The sequence below is a fragment of the Calonectris borealis genome, chromosome 3 (assembly GCF_964195595.1).
Source record: "Calonectris borealis chromosome 3, bCalBor7.hap1.2, whole genome shotgun sequence".
Lineage (NCBI taxonomy): Eukaryota > Metazoa > Chordata > Aves > Procellariiformes > Procellariidae > Calonectris > Calonectris borealis.
The window spans coordinates 101166231-101180394 of record NC_134314.1 but is presented as its reverse complement, the minus strand read 5'-3'; the positions used below and the strand labels follow the sequence as shown (position 1 = coordinate 101180394).

At 43.2% G+C, this 14164-nt stretch overlaps 1 protein-coding gene across 2 annotated transcripts; it reads right to left on the bottom strand.

Moving 5' to 3' along the window:
- Window positions 1-2463: 2463 nt before the first annotated feature.
- Window positions 2464-12692, bottom strand: KCNG3 (potassium voltage-gated channel modifier subfamily G member 3). 2 transcript variants are annotated; one of them, XM_075148156.1, is made up of 2 exons: window positions 12037-12692; window positions 2464-3109 (listed from the first exon to the last, which is right to left on the bottom strand). In XM_075148156.1, the coding sequence occupies exons 1-2, from the start codon at window positions 12690-12692 to the stop codon at window positions 2464-2466; spliced, it is 1302 nt and encodes a 433-aa protein (XP_075004257.1). The 2 variants fall into 2 exon arrangements, with proteins under 2 accessions (XP_075004257.1, XP_075004258.1); XM_075148157.1 differs by having other exon boundaries at window positions 12070-12692.
- Window positions 12693-14164: the final 1472 nt, after the last annotated feature.

The following is a 14164-nucleotide window of genomic DNA, read 5'->3' as shown; positions in this document are numbered from 1 at the left end:
TATGGATTTCAAACTATTGTCATTATGATGATGGTTTGGGTGTTTTGTGGGAGGAGGGTTGTATCTCAGAGTATTGGTTTGGTTAAATACAATACATGGACAAAAGACAAAGTAAGTTTTAAGGAGTTTTATGGAAAACAGTATTTTTCCCAAGCGTTAAAAACAGCATATAAAAATCTGTAGGGCTAAGTTCTTACGTGGGGGTTTTTTACCTATTTTTAATGGAAAAAAAATTGGAGCAGAATACAAAAAAATATCGATTTTCTCCTTGAAAACGGTTTTGATACTGTCAAAATAAACTTTTCATTAGAAGATGAAAATGTCATTTTCTTCAACAGCTGTGTTTCGATTAAAGTCTGAAATTTCAATTTTGTCAAGGAGGAAATTTTTTGTGAGGAGAAAAAAAACCATTTCGACTGACTATAATATATAATATATGCAGCATATATATAGGTACACATGCAGGAATACAGAGCCAGCATCTCCGCTGGTGTAAAACATCCAAGTGTCTCTGAAGTCACAACTTGCCTAACTAACATCAGCTGTTAATCTCACCTAAGAAAGAAATTTTTGCTTATCTCATATTCACCTCTGTGGAATGCTGGAGCCGGTTTCTGAATGACACGATTCTGATATAAAAGGCATAAATATAGTAATAGAGGGAACTACAGAGCTAACCTTCTGAACATGAGAATGCATCAGTGGCAGGAAACAGAGGTATGGCTGTAACGTTACTTAATAACGTAGTCTTGAAAAAATATTGAAGGAAAAGTCAGGCTGGTCTGTAAGAAGGCAACTAAAATTCTTTTCAGGTCTTCAGAAAAATTGTGTTTGCAATGTAATTCTTTAAGACTACTTAAGACTAAGACCACTTAAAATGATAATGAATTTTTCAGGTCTCCGGGTAGAGCCTTCGATGTACTGGTTACTGACCAATGTGGTACTTTTATTTGAGTGAGCAATTCCAGAGATGTGTTTTCTAGGTGGTACTCATTTTACTTCTAAAGCTTTTAACAAATATGTATATAAAAGATGCTTCTACAGCACAGTAATAGTGAATGCGGTATTTTCAGGCAAGCAGACCAAATTCAACTATGCTGATGACTCTGAATTTCCACGTTAATAAGAAAGCTCCCTGTTGATGTTTATTGGTACCCAAATTTGTAAAGCTGTACCTTAGTGTGTTTTAGTATCTAACTGCACATTTTTACGTAGCAGCCTTTCAGAATTATACTGAACGATGCTATTAAGCATACTACACAAGAAATGTAGTGAACAATATTTCAGAACCTAACTTGATTCATTTTAATTTTCTAGTTACATTGGATAATACACCATTTTGCCAAGTGCAACTCACACTTCTATATTTTAGTTTCTTTGGTAAGCTCTGGGCCTTTTACAGTTTTTAAAACTTCCATTAAAGTAAAGTGTATCCTTCAGTAAGGATTGCAGAATTTAAAGATGATGAAGAGTCTCATCTGACAGGGAGCAGCTACTCTTGTTTTCCAGTGCTTTCTCCAGACTCTTTCAAGTGATAGAATCTTAGAGAACTTTCACTATGATATATACGTTTAATTAAACGGGGGGAAAAAATCTATGCTTATGAGTATGTAACTTCAGGTGGATGGAGTTGAACTGAATAAAGCTTGGATAGCTCCCCCACTAAGCTACCAGAAAATATATTTATCAATGCCTGATATTTTATGCTGATCTTTATAAAGTACAACACTTGCTTCTACTAATGATTTGGTTCCAAAGAAAGGAAGTCCTTGCCACAACATTCAGAGGTGCGCTTCTTGCACTTCTTTAAATTATCAAATTCAGAGCAATGCCACTGACTTCACTGATTTTACAGAAGATTTGTGTGCTTCATCAAAGATCAGAATCAGGCCTCAAGATTTTTTGATGTACAGACCTATATTCTTCATCTTTCCTGAGTTACAGAACCAGCTCTACTCTGTTACGAAGCTCAAAAGTAGCAGTGATTCTCCTTCAGTATCTAATTTGGTTTTCTGAGTTAAAAGTGGAGATACTTTAGGCAAGAAGTTATCAATGCCTCTGTGGAGCTTTTAGATATTGAAATCTTTGAAAAACTTATGCTGCATGTGGCTTAGAATGGTATAGGATGTAATTATGGGAATGACAGATCTCAGTGTTAAGCCCATTTTTTGTTCTGCTTTTGTGTGGAAGGGCAAACTGAAGACCAAACTGGTCTGGCTGAGGACTTCTGAATCCTCTTTTGTTAATTTTATTCTCTCAAATTTGAAACATCACTCCCTGTCCCTGCAAGGTGCCCAAGGCAGATGGCCATCCTTCCTGTCTGAATGGTGACGGGCTTTCTCCAGGCTGGCGAGAATGTTGTTCCATAGGACCATCCAGTCAAGGAGGACACGCGAAGGGTCCTTCCACCATTCTCTTCTAAGACAAAGCTTAGCAAGTAACTACAACAGAATGCAAGTTTGGTCAATTTAAGAATTCAGCAGAGAGGCTTCTACTGTACCTAGCGGATCGGAACTTGAGCTCATGGTAACATTGCACAAAGCTGTGATAAATGAAAGTGATCGGCAAGGCTAATAAAACGATTCCACTAACCACACAAATTCCTCCAAGAATCCTTCCTGGTACAGTGATGGGACACATGTCACCATAACCAACCGTGGTCATCGAGATGATCACCCACCAACAAGCAGCAGGAATGCTGGCATAATCCTTATTCTTTGTTCCCAAGTCCAGCCCATTTTCAAGAAGCTGGGAAAGTGCACTGAAAATTGCCATAGCAACACAGATAAAGACAAGTAGCATCACCATCTCTCTGTAACAACGCTTCAGAGTCAGACCAAGTGTTTGAAGGCCAATGAAATGACGAGCCAGTTTAATCACCCAAAAAATCCTCATCATTCTTAAGACCCTCAAGGTGACTCCAGCCCTCTGAAGCTGTGAATTCTCCCCTGTGAAAACTGTCATTAGAACAGAGATGTAGTAAGGAGTAATTGCCAGTAAATCAATGATGTTGAGAGGTCTTCTGACAAACTCACACTTGTTTTTGGAGACGATGAACCTCACAATGCACTCTGCAGTGAACCAACCTATGCAGATAGCTTCAATTATCCTGTCAAAAGAAACAAAGTACAGTGTTTATGTTTTGTGCAAAAGCTTTAGTGGATGTTTGGTTTGTTCAGAGATATTACCACATTGACACTCAGACCTTCACAAACAACAAAGAGAAAGCCACGCTATTCTTACCCTACGCATGTAGCACCAGATTTCAGCAGTTAACCTGAGGATCTAGCGAGGAGTTTAAGCTGACCATTGCTAAGAACTCACTCACTGATCATTTTCTTTGAATTATAGATTGCTGCTGGTCCTAATACTGGGCAAATATGCCTACAAAAACTGGAACCCTACAGGAAATGGTATGCCACTGATGCCAATGTGTAACATTATCTAGAACACCTGTTCTTTTTTTTTTTGTTGGTTGGGGTTTGGGGGATTTTGTTCATTTTTTGTTTGTTTTAAATCTGCGAGGCCTGATCCACTTGGGAATGACTGTGGATCAGCGAACTGGCTGGTTATGAACAGCAATGTATAAAACCAGACTGCTAACCTAAAATGGAAGTGAAGATGGAGTACGTGTCTGATTTGCATCCCAAACAGGGGCTTGCCTAGAACTATATTCGGAACTTTATAGGTATTGACACTAAATACAGATGGTATTTTATTTTTCATCATTGGGTACACAAAGTAATAAGCTTGTGTCCTCCCATTTACCACTATGCTCTGCATTACTGAATTTTTTCTTTTGTTTTAAATGTAACTCCACCTAAATTGCGCTGCAGCAAAAACGTCAAGGTAACCAAAGCAATAGGCACGATCATCTTCTTGCCAAATACAAATAATGGCCTTAAGAAAAGAAATCCTGGAAGGTGGTTTCAGTATGTTCTTAACTATTTTCAAGTCCCAGTGCAGTGAATGAGACTTGAGAATATCTCAACTCAAAACCAGTGGAAGGTAGAAACAAAAGATGAACATGTTGCTCTAGGATTATTTAATAACTGTTGTGCATGTAGTCTCAAATCTCCCATCTGAAAATAACCCTTTTCTTAAGAATTCAGGCTGTGCTCACTTGTTTAATATAGGAGGGAATGGGAGCTAATCTCTCCCTCTTTCCTTTGTTTATGTTTTTTCACCAAGAGTTTGAACAAAGAAAAAGCCAATGACCAATGCCTTCTCATACCAACAGGTCTGAAACCAAACTGACATGAGATTAGGGATTTGAAAATACTACATACAACCAGAGCTTTTTTGCTACTGCAGGGACCCTAACAAGGTAGTGTCTGTAGAAACGTAATGATTTGCAAGTAATAAGCCGACTGTCATTTCAAACCTAAAATTTTGCTTCCCTAACACATATGCATAATTTTTTACCAGTTCTGAAGTCTGTTGTTATTAAGACAATGGTCTGTTAGAAAGACAATATTCTTCTGCAACTGCTGTAGTTATACTAATAGACTCTATAAACTAACTTTCATAAAAGTTTCATACACTAAAGTTTTCTTTATTTTTTATTAATTTCATTTTATTCATTCATTCACTTTAGTTTTGTGCTAAAAAATGGAGGAAACAGTAGTGGTTGGTTGATGTAAAGTCGTAAGGTACACTGTAATTCCAGTCACAGCAAATTTAAATGAACATAAATTAACTGCTTAAATAAATAGTTATTCACATAAAATCAGACCTTGTTCTTCTTGCTTCATGAACAACAATGAAAATTCTGTAAGCAAGTGGCCTTTCTTTATAAAGGGCTTATAAAACACTTGTTCATGTTAGCACCTTTTGATGGAAAGACCTATGAATTTCAAAAATAGCTTGCTCTTAAGAATTATGTGTTCTCTTAAAAATTAAGCTTTTGAAAGTACTAGTGCTTCTTTTAATAATGACAGTGAGTGATAACTACCTCAGATGCAGATTTAATTTCTTTTAAAAAATGCTCAGATCATAACATCTTCTAAACAAAAGTCATGTACAGAATATATGAAAGTTGTTGTACGAATGTGGATTATCGTTCCTTTATGTTAAAAAAAATCAAGAAACAAATGTTAATGGGTAAGTTCTCTTAAATGCTTTTTACACATGATGAGGAAATACCTAAGACTTTCCCTAGTAAAATCAGTCAAACAGCAAGATCATGATAATGGACACACCGATAAAGTCCGAATGTACTTGTACGTGGGCTAGTTGAGATCTCGTGTAATGATTAAAAGAAAAATTGTATCTGGATAGAAAGTTGCAGCCAGGAATAGTCAACAATTCCAACAGACTGTATTTCATTACGTTTTATGAGATTTCTCTGGTAGTGCTGCCTGTATCCTATGACATGGAGCATTTAAATGAAAAAGCCATTCGTAATTATATAATTTAAAGCTTTTTCACTCAGTATTGATGCCCTGATAATGTTGGAAAAGTGATTCCTCCATTTTGTCACAAATTAGGCAGGTTATCTCTGAGTTGAGCTTTAAGGAAGTTAGGTCGTGATCGTTGTGATTCAGTAGAAGTTTTCTTTATGAATCAACATTGATTCAGTGGTCCAGTGTAACTTTGGGGAATAGTTGTGCAAATACAAATCCATGAAATGTGATCAATCCATTGTTTTACTCTGGCAGTTCCTAGCATAAAAGATACTGTAAATCAGTTACACTTCAGTAGGGAGGACTGGAGAAGCCTTTTATTGTAGAATGGACTTGAAGAGAGCTAAGGATCATCACTGATGCAAAAATGACAAAGCAAGATCAAGACAGTGGGAGATGCATTACTGCCACTCCATTATGTATTGCACTTCCATTTCTCCATTGTACATCTATCCTTCTTTCTCCTCAATTATACGCATCCTGGCTAGGGAGAAGATAATGAAGAAGGGTGTTCCTTATTTTTTCCTTTCCTCTCCTTACTTCTTAGCTACCAGTGAAACGTTTTTCATTTTTCCTCTCTTGTCACTCTTTTTTTGCCAGTGTAGATGGATTTTGGCAGTCCTGGTGAATCACGTAAATGTAAGTGCTTTCGTGAGAAGAACTAGAAACCTCTGGCCTGTTGGGTAATCTCAAGTGCTACATACTACGTTTCCACTTTCAGATCAAGTCTCCCTCTCCCTCTCTTGTAGTGACTTATCTTTATAGCTAATCTTGTTAATGGATAAATAACATCTAATAAGGAAAGCAAATTTAACAGTTAGTCCTCAAGAGAACTTAACTGAGTATGAAGTTAAAGCCAAATAAAATGCATGCACTCAGAAGACTAAAGTTACTGTATCTTCTGTAATCAATTCTTCAAATATTTGCTGCATATTCACAGAACAGACTGCCTTTTATTGCCTATTCCTGGAATAATGCTGTATTAAAATCTGTAACTATATAATTAAATCATGAGCTGTATTTGGTAAAATGTCGTACCTATTTTATAAATTTCCATCACAGTTTTTGGATTTCCCCCACCCCCCATCAGTTCAGTTTTAAAATAGCTCGTATTCAGAAAGGAGAGGGGAAATTAAAAACAAACTCATGAAGTGTTTCCTTGAAGATTCCCCACAAAATTTATAAATAACCAGAGAAAATACTAAATCCTAATTTTTATTCAGTTACAGGTTATTTGTGTTCAAACTTACGGTTCATTGTCCCAGACCTAAGCACGTGAAAGAGGGTTTTTCTCCTAAAATTTCAAGCCTCTTGGTATTTAACAGTCTTTCAAGATTGCTCTAATGGGTCTTTTGTCCATGAAGGGAAAATCAAGCCTCTGTGAGCCTCATTTCTACTGTAATCCCATCACACTTCAATTTTCTGTTCCATCTGATAACTTCCTTTCAGAATAAGCTATTTTATGTACAATGAATTAAACCACTTCAGAAATTATTTTTTCAATCACTAACAAGACTAGTTTGTTATTACTAAAAAAATCATATTGTGAATGTCTTAGAATATTTCAACTTAGCATTACTCTTTGCCCCAGCATGACAATTTGTATACTTTCAATATCCCCTGGTGAGTTGGTTGAAATCTAGCCAAAATATTCATTACTGACACTATTATCTATTAAGCTTGTAAATAAAACATACACATCAACGGGACACATGAGGAAAACACTTGATATGAATAAAGACGATATATAACAGGATTAAAGTCTGTCAACACTGATTTGTTAAAATTGTTGCTAAAGCCTATTTCTACGTAAAGCACATTGAACCTGAAAAACCTGTCCAAGCAGTAGCCAGAATGATCAAATTCCTGCTCAGGAAGACTCCTAGTCATTTCAGCAAATGTTTTTTTTTTTTTAATCCTTTTGAAATCAACAGGGTTTCTGTCTCGCTACAAACTGTAAAGTAAGGGCCACAGAACAGCTAGTTTCCCTGCATTAAAAACCTTGCTGGCTTTTTTCCATCCTGTCCCTGCTTTGGTAGCAATAATATGTCTTGATGCATTAAACTCCGGTGCCTTATGTGGGAGGCTGTACTGACCCAGCATTCCCCAGGGAAGGGGCAAATGCCTTTCACAGCTCTCAGGGGATACCTGGATATGAGTATCTGGAGCCCTGGGGTCCTCAGCCTCTTTTCCATATACTTTGAACACGAGTGGCACCTAGCCCTGCTGAGCTCGTTAAGGTTCTCCTGTGGCCAGGCAGTGATACACGTCTGTTCTTTGCGTTATCTTTATTTTTCAAAAAGCTCGTAAATTCAGTAGAAGAATCCACATCCGTGTTTTTAACTTAGGTCTGTACTTCCATTCTTTACCTGCAGCCTAATGTTTTAACTTAGCAAAAATGTGGTGTTCAGGTTAGATCTTAGCCAGGAAATCAGTTCTTTTTTTTTTTGAACAGATGTTGGATGTGAGCACTCGGGTGTTCTGAAATTCCACCATCATAAAGGAATAATGATTTTTGTGTGTCTAAAATTCAAATGCAACTTTTTAAGCTGATGTTTTGCAGAGATGAAAGAAAAACCCACTGGCATCTGTTGAGAGATGCTGTTTGGAGAAGTTACTGTGTTTGTTTTCTTTTGCTTAAGAACACAGCAATCATATAGGCTTGATAACTGAGTGATTCTTTCAGTACAAATCATTATTAGTAAGTGGAAAAGAGGCAACAGCCTCTCCCTTGTGCTAACAAACTACTCGTATTTAGCGTTAGAAAAATAGTTTAAAGGCAGGTAGATAGAACTGTGCTGGCAGTAAGTCAAGCAGCTTCAAATGACTTCCTATTACAGGCTTGAGAAGCTCTCCCCAAAACATTACGCTTACGATCAGTTTATGGACGGGTCCCTGATCAGAGACTTGCAGTATGCATCTGTTGGCACCGTTCAGAGGAGAGCAAAGATGACTTGAAATTGCCAGAAGGAACAGAAGGGGAGACAGGTGTCCCTGCTGTCTGCTCCTAAACTGTGCAAATCTGATGCAAATCTTCAGCTCTGATAAGTGAAACGTGCCAAGGCAGGGAAGAGAGCAAAAATCTTAAAATGCAAGAAATTTAATAACTCATCCTGAGAACGGACCCGGGGAAGGCAATCCCTCTGCAAATCAGGGAATTATATTGTCAGTGTCTGTAAGATCTGTGAAATTCAGGGGTCAGACTCCCCATCCCTCTCTCCTTAAAAAGGCTTACTCGTGGAGTTCCCTGTTGCCCTCTAAAGGGTGTTACTCCCAAGGATCAGAAATAGCCATGGGCTGTTCAACCTTTGAGAGTGTGGTCACCATGAAAAGTCGTAACAACGTAATGGTTTCTGAGAAAACTTTGGTGGACCCAATTCCTCTTCTGGTGAAGAGGTGTTCATACAAGAAAAGTAAACACAGCTGGTATTAGCTGGCAGCCGCAGTAACCCTCACTGCAAACCTCTTTAAAGAGGCTGATTTTGTAAATTACAGAGTTAGTGACCCCCTCACTTCTTGAGATGATATCCAGGTAACCTGGAGACGCACTGCTACAGCTGCCCAAAGCGGTTCTGGGGATGGTTACCACAGTTCAGCCACAGAAATTATCCATGTGGTACCCTTCTGAACTGTAACATAACATTGAGGGAAGGACAGGGGTTTTTATCGGTAAGCATTTGAGAGACTAAAAATACCAAAGTTGCTGAGTTTCATGAGGTAGTTCTTACCTCTTCTAAGCAGTGGCTTATGCTGATCTGAATAGTCGGTTACATCCAAAATCTACAGCCTAAGGACTTCTAGGCAAGCCCATTCAATTTTCATTTCTAAAACTTTTCAAAATATGTTTTTAGAATAATGTAAATTATTCATACTAGTAATTACAGTGCCATGTGAGTCAAAACTCACTTGCATACAGCATTAATGTCACAATTTCTCTTGACAAAAAAAAAAAAAAATTATTGTATTATCATCTTAAATAGAATTTCTTTATTTTGATGCGGAACCTTGGTTAATAAACAAAAGACAGAATTTGGCTTTAAACTTTTAAATGTATCAGAAACTAGCAGCCAGATTTTTAAAAGCCTTCTTACCTAAGGTGGACAGCATTGCCAGAGTACGCAATCCCAGACACTCCTGTGTGATTTCTGTGGTCAGACTTTCAAATAAGCCACTTAGCTACTTAGGTTTTGAAAACCTAACTCATTTTAAATGAAATAACTACAAACAAAAGAAAATATAAACAAATAAAGGGAAATAAAGTCAGAAGACAACTGGGCATGTTAGGTCAAATCCTATGGCATCTCTAAGTAGTTGTAACTAAACTGGAGCAGTCACTTAAAAGCAACTGTAGCTGACACTTTTTTTTCCAGATATAACAGACTTTTTAGTCATGCTGCAGCTTATGCAATAAAGAAAGGAGTGGCTCCCGTAAGAGAACAAGGCCACCTCAGCAGGTGACCAGCTGTGAACAGAAAGGAACACGTTGGTATCCGTTCTCCATGTGTTCACCATTAAATTGCTATCAGTTCCTGTGCAGTGAGAGCACATGGGTTAAGTCGCACATTAAATGAACCAGCCTGTATCAGTCGGTGTTTATATGCGACAGACTTTTGCAAGAAGATGGTTAGAAACTGTTCAGCTGCAACTTTTACGATTATCTCTCTTTTTTTGTTGCAATTCCACAGAGTACTACAACCAGTACCGAAGAAACTCACCCTACCATTGATAGTGGTCTTTCTGGTTTTAAAAGTAGCCTTCACTGCCCTGTGAAGTGCTTGGCTATACTGTACCCTACAAGTATTTAGGGCTTTATCCTTTAAACACTTGGTATACAACATGCAATCTTCAGAAGAGTAAAATCGTGTGTATATGTAACACACAAGTTCTTGAAGACAAAGGCACTATGAAAGAAAAATGACACGTCATATTTCCTTTGCAAGTTGAACTCTTTCAGTAAGAGAAAAATTGTTGACTACCACACCATGAAGATGTGAACAAAGATATGACCGATGTCGTTAATGCTATGGTAGTGTTGCATCTATTTTCCCGTCTATTGGGGGTATCTAAGCAATTTGCTGCCTTACAAAAAGATCACCCAGAGCATCCGCCCTTTGAAATAATCTTGCAAAGCTTAAGTAAGGCTTTTTAACTGGAAGAACCTGTAAGAGGAACTTTTGACATATCTGAATCTAAGCAGGAATCAACAGCTTCTCAATCTGTATCTGCTTTCTTTTTGTTCATACAATTAATTCCTTGGCTCAGCTACAATGAGAAATACAGGTGCAGTTTTCCATTAAGCTAATGGAAACTATGAAAATACTTTCCAAGGAATTAATTTGGCTACTAAGATATAATATATCACATTCCAATTAACTCTATGGTAAAAGATGATGATTTCATAATGACAAGGCTGCGATTTCACTGTAGGGCCCCTTTAGCAGAGCAGAAGCTGAAAACTTTTTATTGAATATCCTGTCTGTTTTAAAAGAAGGGAAAAGCTAGCAAATACAAGAAATGTTTACTTCTTTCTTTATATGTCAGTCTTATTTGTGGGAGGAATCCTACCAGAGTGGTCTTGATTCTGTTCTCTAGGGAACAGGAGAGAGAGAGCGAGCGAGCAGCGATAGTGAAGTCAGCAGAGTTGCACTGATGTAACCGTAAGCTGAGGTCACAAAGAGGATGAAAAAGGGTTTGTTCTTACTAGTAAGGCTCAGGATTGAGCCTTATACCCCATGCCCTGGTTTCTGCAACTGTTTTGCAATGCTTAGTGTGCTTACACACGTTTTATCTAAAGGAAGTGTAAACATCTGTTACATTCATACACGGGGGCACTTACATGATGCAAGAGCTTAACGCGCAGTCTGATCATCTCCTGTGTTCCCCACACAGAGAATCTGAGATGGAGAGAGGAACAGGGGTAAGGCTGCTCCCACATACAAGATTTTACAAGAGCAGAGCCGTTACAGGCACGGGATCTGCTCCGGCAGAAGGGCCTGTATGCATACACGCAGAGTACATACAGGATTGTACTTTTCCCAAAGGAAAAGAGAAGGGAATTGCGTTCCTTTCTTTTAGGGTTTTATTTCCCTTTTTTCCCACAATCGTAAGGCCTAATATGATTTTCCGAGTGTCTGAACTTCTCTTTGGGGGTGAGGAGTCCCGTGGCTCCTAAAAGGGGGGAAACAAGAGCTCCAAGATCCTGCAGAAGCAGAGGCACACCCTGACAGAGAAGAGGAGCTGTATTCCGATGGCACCTGCTCCGCCGCCCGCCTCCCCGAGACCCGAGCCTGCCTGCCGGCCCCGGGCTGCCCGTGGCACGGCTGCTGCCCGCGCCCCACGGGGTGGCAGCCCTGCCCGCCGCAGGGCTCCGCTCCCACGCCCGTCCCCCGCACGCGGGGCCACCGGGCGCCCGGCAGAGCCCGGTGGGGGCCGGAGCTGCGGAGCAGCGCCCGCTCCCCCGAGACACCCCCCCACGCCCCCCCCGGCCCCCCAGTTCAGGGCCGGAGTTTTGAGGCGCACAGGCGATCTCCGCCGGCGGCGTCTGCAGCTACGGACCGTCAGGACGAGGGGCAGGACACACTGGACGGGACACACGGGGACCGGACAGCGGGAAAATAAAGGATCCTCCTACCCTGAGGGCTCCCTCACTGACTCTGCTGTGTACCTGCTCTGCTCCTCCACGCTGCGGTTCTCCGGCGCCCGCCACTCGGGCAGGGTGCTGGCGCACAGCACCACCATGGACACGATGACGAAGAGGATGGAGACGGTGGCCAGGACCTGGGCGGCCACGGAAGACGTGGGCTCCTCGAAAGTCCTCCTCATCCGCTCCAGCCACTTCCCGCCCTCGGCTGCCGGCGGCCGCCGGCCCGTGCCCTCGGGGCCGCCGGCCGCCTCCCCCGGCGGCTCCTCCGCCGCGTAGTAGGTGCACGTCTCGGACATGCGGTCGTCGAGGCGGCGCTGGCAGCAGTAGTCGAGGTGGGAGCCCTCCAGCCCCCAGTAGATCATCTCGTTGTAGAAGGAGAGCTCGCACATGTGCGGCACGAAGCGCAGGTGGCCGTGCCGCACGTACAGCATGATGAAGCCGAAGGCCTCCGAGTGCCGGTCGAAGAAGTACTCGTTCCGCTCCCGGTCGTAGTCGTCGCACACCTCCAGCACGTCCTGCTCCGAGAGGCAGCCGTGCAGGCGGCTCACCCGCCGCAGCGGGAAATCCTTCAGCACCTCCCGGGAGAAGGAGTACCGGGTGCCCCCGACGTTCAACACCACCGAGGGGCCGCGGCCAAAGTTCATGGCTTGGGCGGGACGGAGGAGGGGGCGGGCGGCAGGGCAGGGCGGCGAGGCGGGGGGCAGCGCGGACGGCGGAGGCTGCCCCGGCTCCGGCTCTGCTCGCACCGCTGGCGGCTCCCGCTTGGCGACGGGGCGGGCGGGCGGGCGGGGAGGGAGGGAAGGCGGGAGAGGCGCCGCTGCGGGCGCTCCAGCAGCGGCGCAGGAGACGGGGCGCGGCGGAGGCTGCGCGCCCCCCCGGCGATGCCGCTCGCAGGTGCGGCCGCGACCTCAGCGCCGGCGGGCGGGCGACTCCGCGGGGCCCCGCCGGGGCGGGAGCGCGGCCGCGGGCATGGCGGGGCCGCGGAGGTCCGCACCCGGCGCCGCTCCGCTCCGCCGGTGCCGGCTCGCAGGCGAGCGGGAGGCGGCGCGGCGGCGGCGGGTTGGGGACACGCCTCCTTCCCCGCCCGCGCACATGGCGGGGCGCAGCGCGGCACAGTGCGGGGCGCTGCCGCGGGCCGCGCGCCACCCCCGCCCAGCGCCCGACCCCGTCCCTTGGGGGGACCCCTCCGGGCAGAGGGCTTCGGCTGCAGCGGGGGAGAGCCCGTCCTCGGCAGCCCCGCTGCCCGCCCCGCCAACTGGCACTCGGGCGAAGTTGTCCACCAAACCCGAGTAACATTTTGGGGGCGTTTTTTCCCCCCAAAAAGCTGAAAGTGAAGCGTTTGAGCACGACACCACTTGCTCTTTGTTCAAGGCAGGCGGCTGCCAGCGCCTCTCGCTCCCGTCTCATTTGTTTCCCGCGGTTCCTGCCGGGGCGGCGGGCGGCTCCCGGCTCCCGGCACGGCGGGGCAGCGGCGCGGGGCAGCGGCCGGGCTTTCCTGGAAAACGCGGGTTTCTTTTGAAAGTACGTCCCCCACACAGCCCCGTGAGCATCTGCATGAGGAGACACTTCTTTTTCCTCGTCGTATAGTGTATGGACAGCAGGAAGAGTTAGGTGCCTTAGGTAGAGCCGTCTTCTCAGCTCAGTCTCATGTCTGTACTCCTGCGGCTTCCTACGTTCTTGTGTCCTACACCCATCTACAACATTAAAACATGCATCAGCTGGCACGACCCTGTCTGCTCTCTTAAAGCCTTGATCTCACTTGATTGCATTATGTACAGGGAGTTCTTCATTTCCACTACTGATTTTTTTAATTCCTTTCTTTTTTTTTTTTTTACCCTAATATGACAATTCTCCAGGCTGAGGTATTTTCTAGGCTTATTTACATCTGGAGCATCATGGGGTAAAATCACCCAAGATACAGCTCTCCCTTTCAGGGAGGTCCTTCCAGTTGGGAATGTGCCTCCAGTTGATGGGAGAAAGGGCAGGTGAGTATATCCTTCCAAAACTAATGCCAAAGATTTGTCGGTCAAGCGGTGTGTCTGTAAAAAGACATCCAGGTTAAAACAGTGTTTTACCATCCCCGGTTTTTGTTGCTCTAGATATATGTACTTGTCTT

Excerpts from the sequence above, each read along its gene's own strand:
- KCNG3 (XM_075148156.1), bottom strand. The coding sequence starts at position 12,692 with ATGAACTTTGGCCGCGGCCCCTCGGTGGTGTTGAACGTCGGGGGCACC. Across the intron at positions 3,110-12,036 it reads TCAGTGAGGGAGCCCTCAGG|GATAATTGAAGCTATCTGCA; the intron begins GTAGGAGGATCC and ends TTCTTTTGACAG.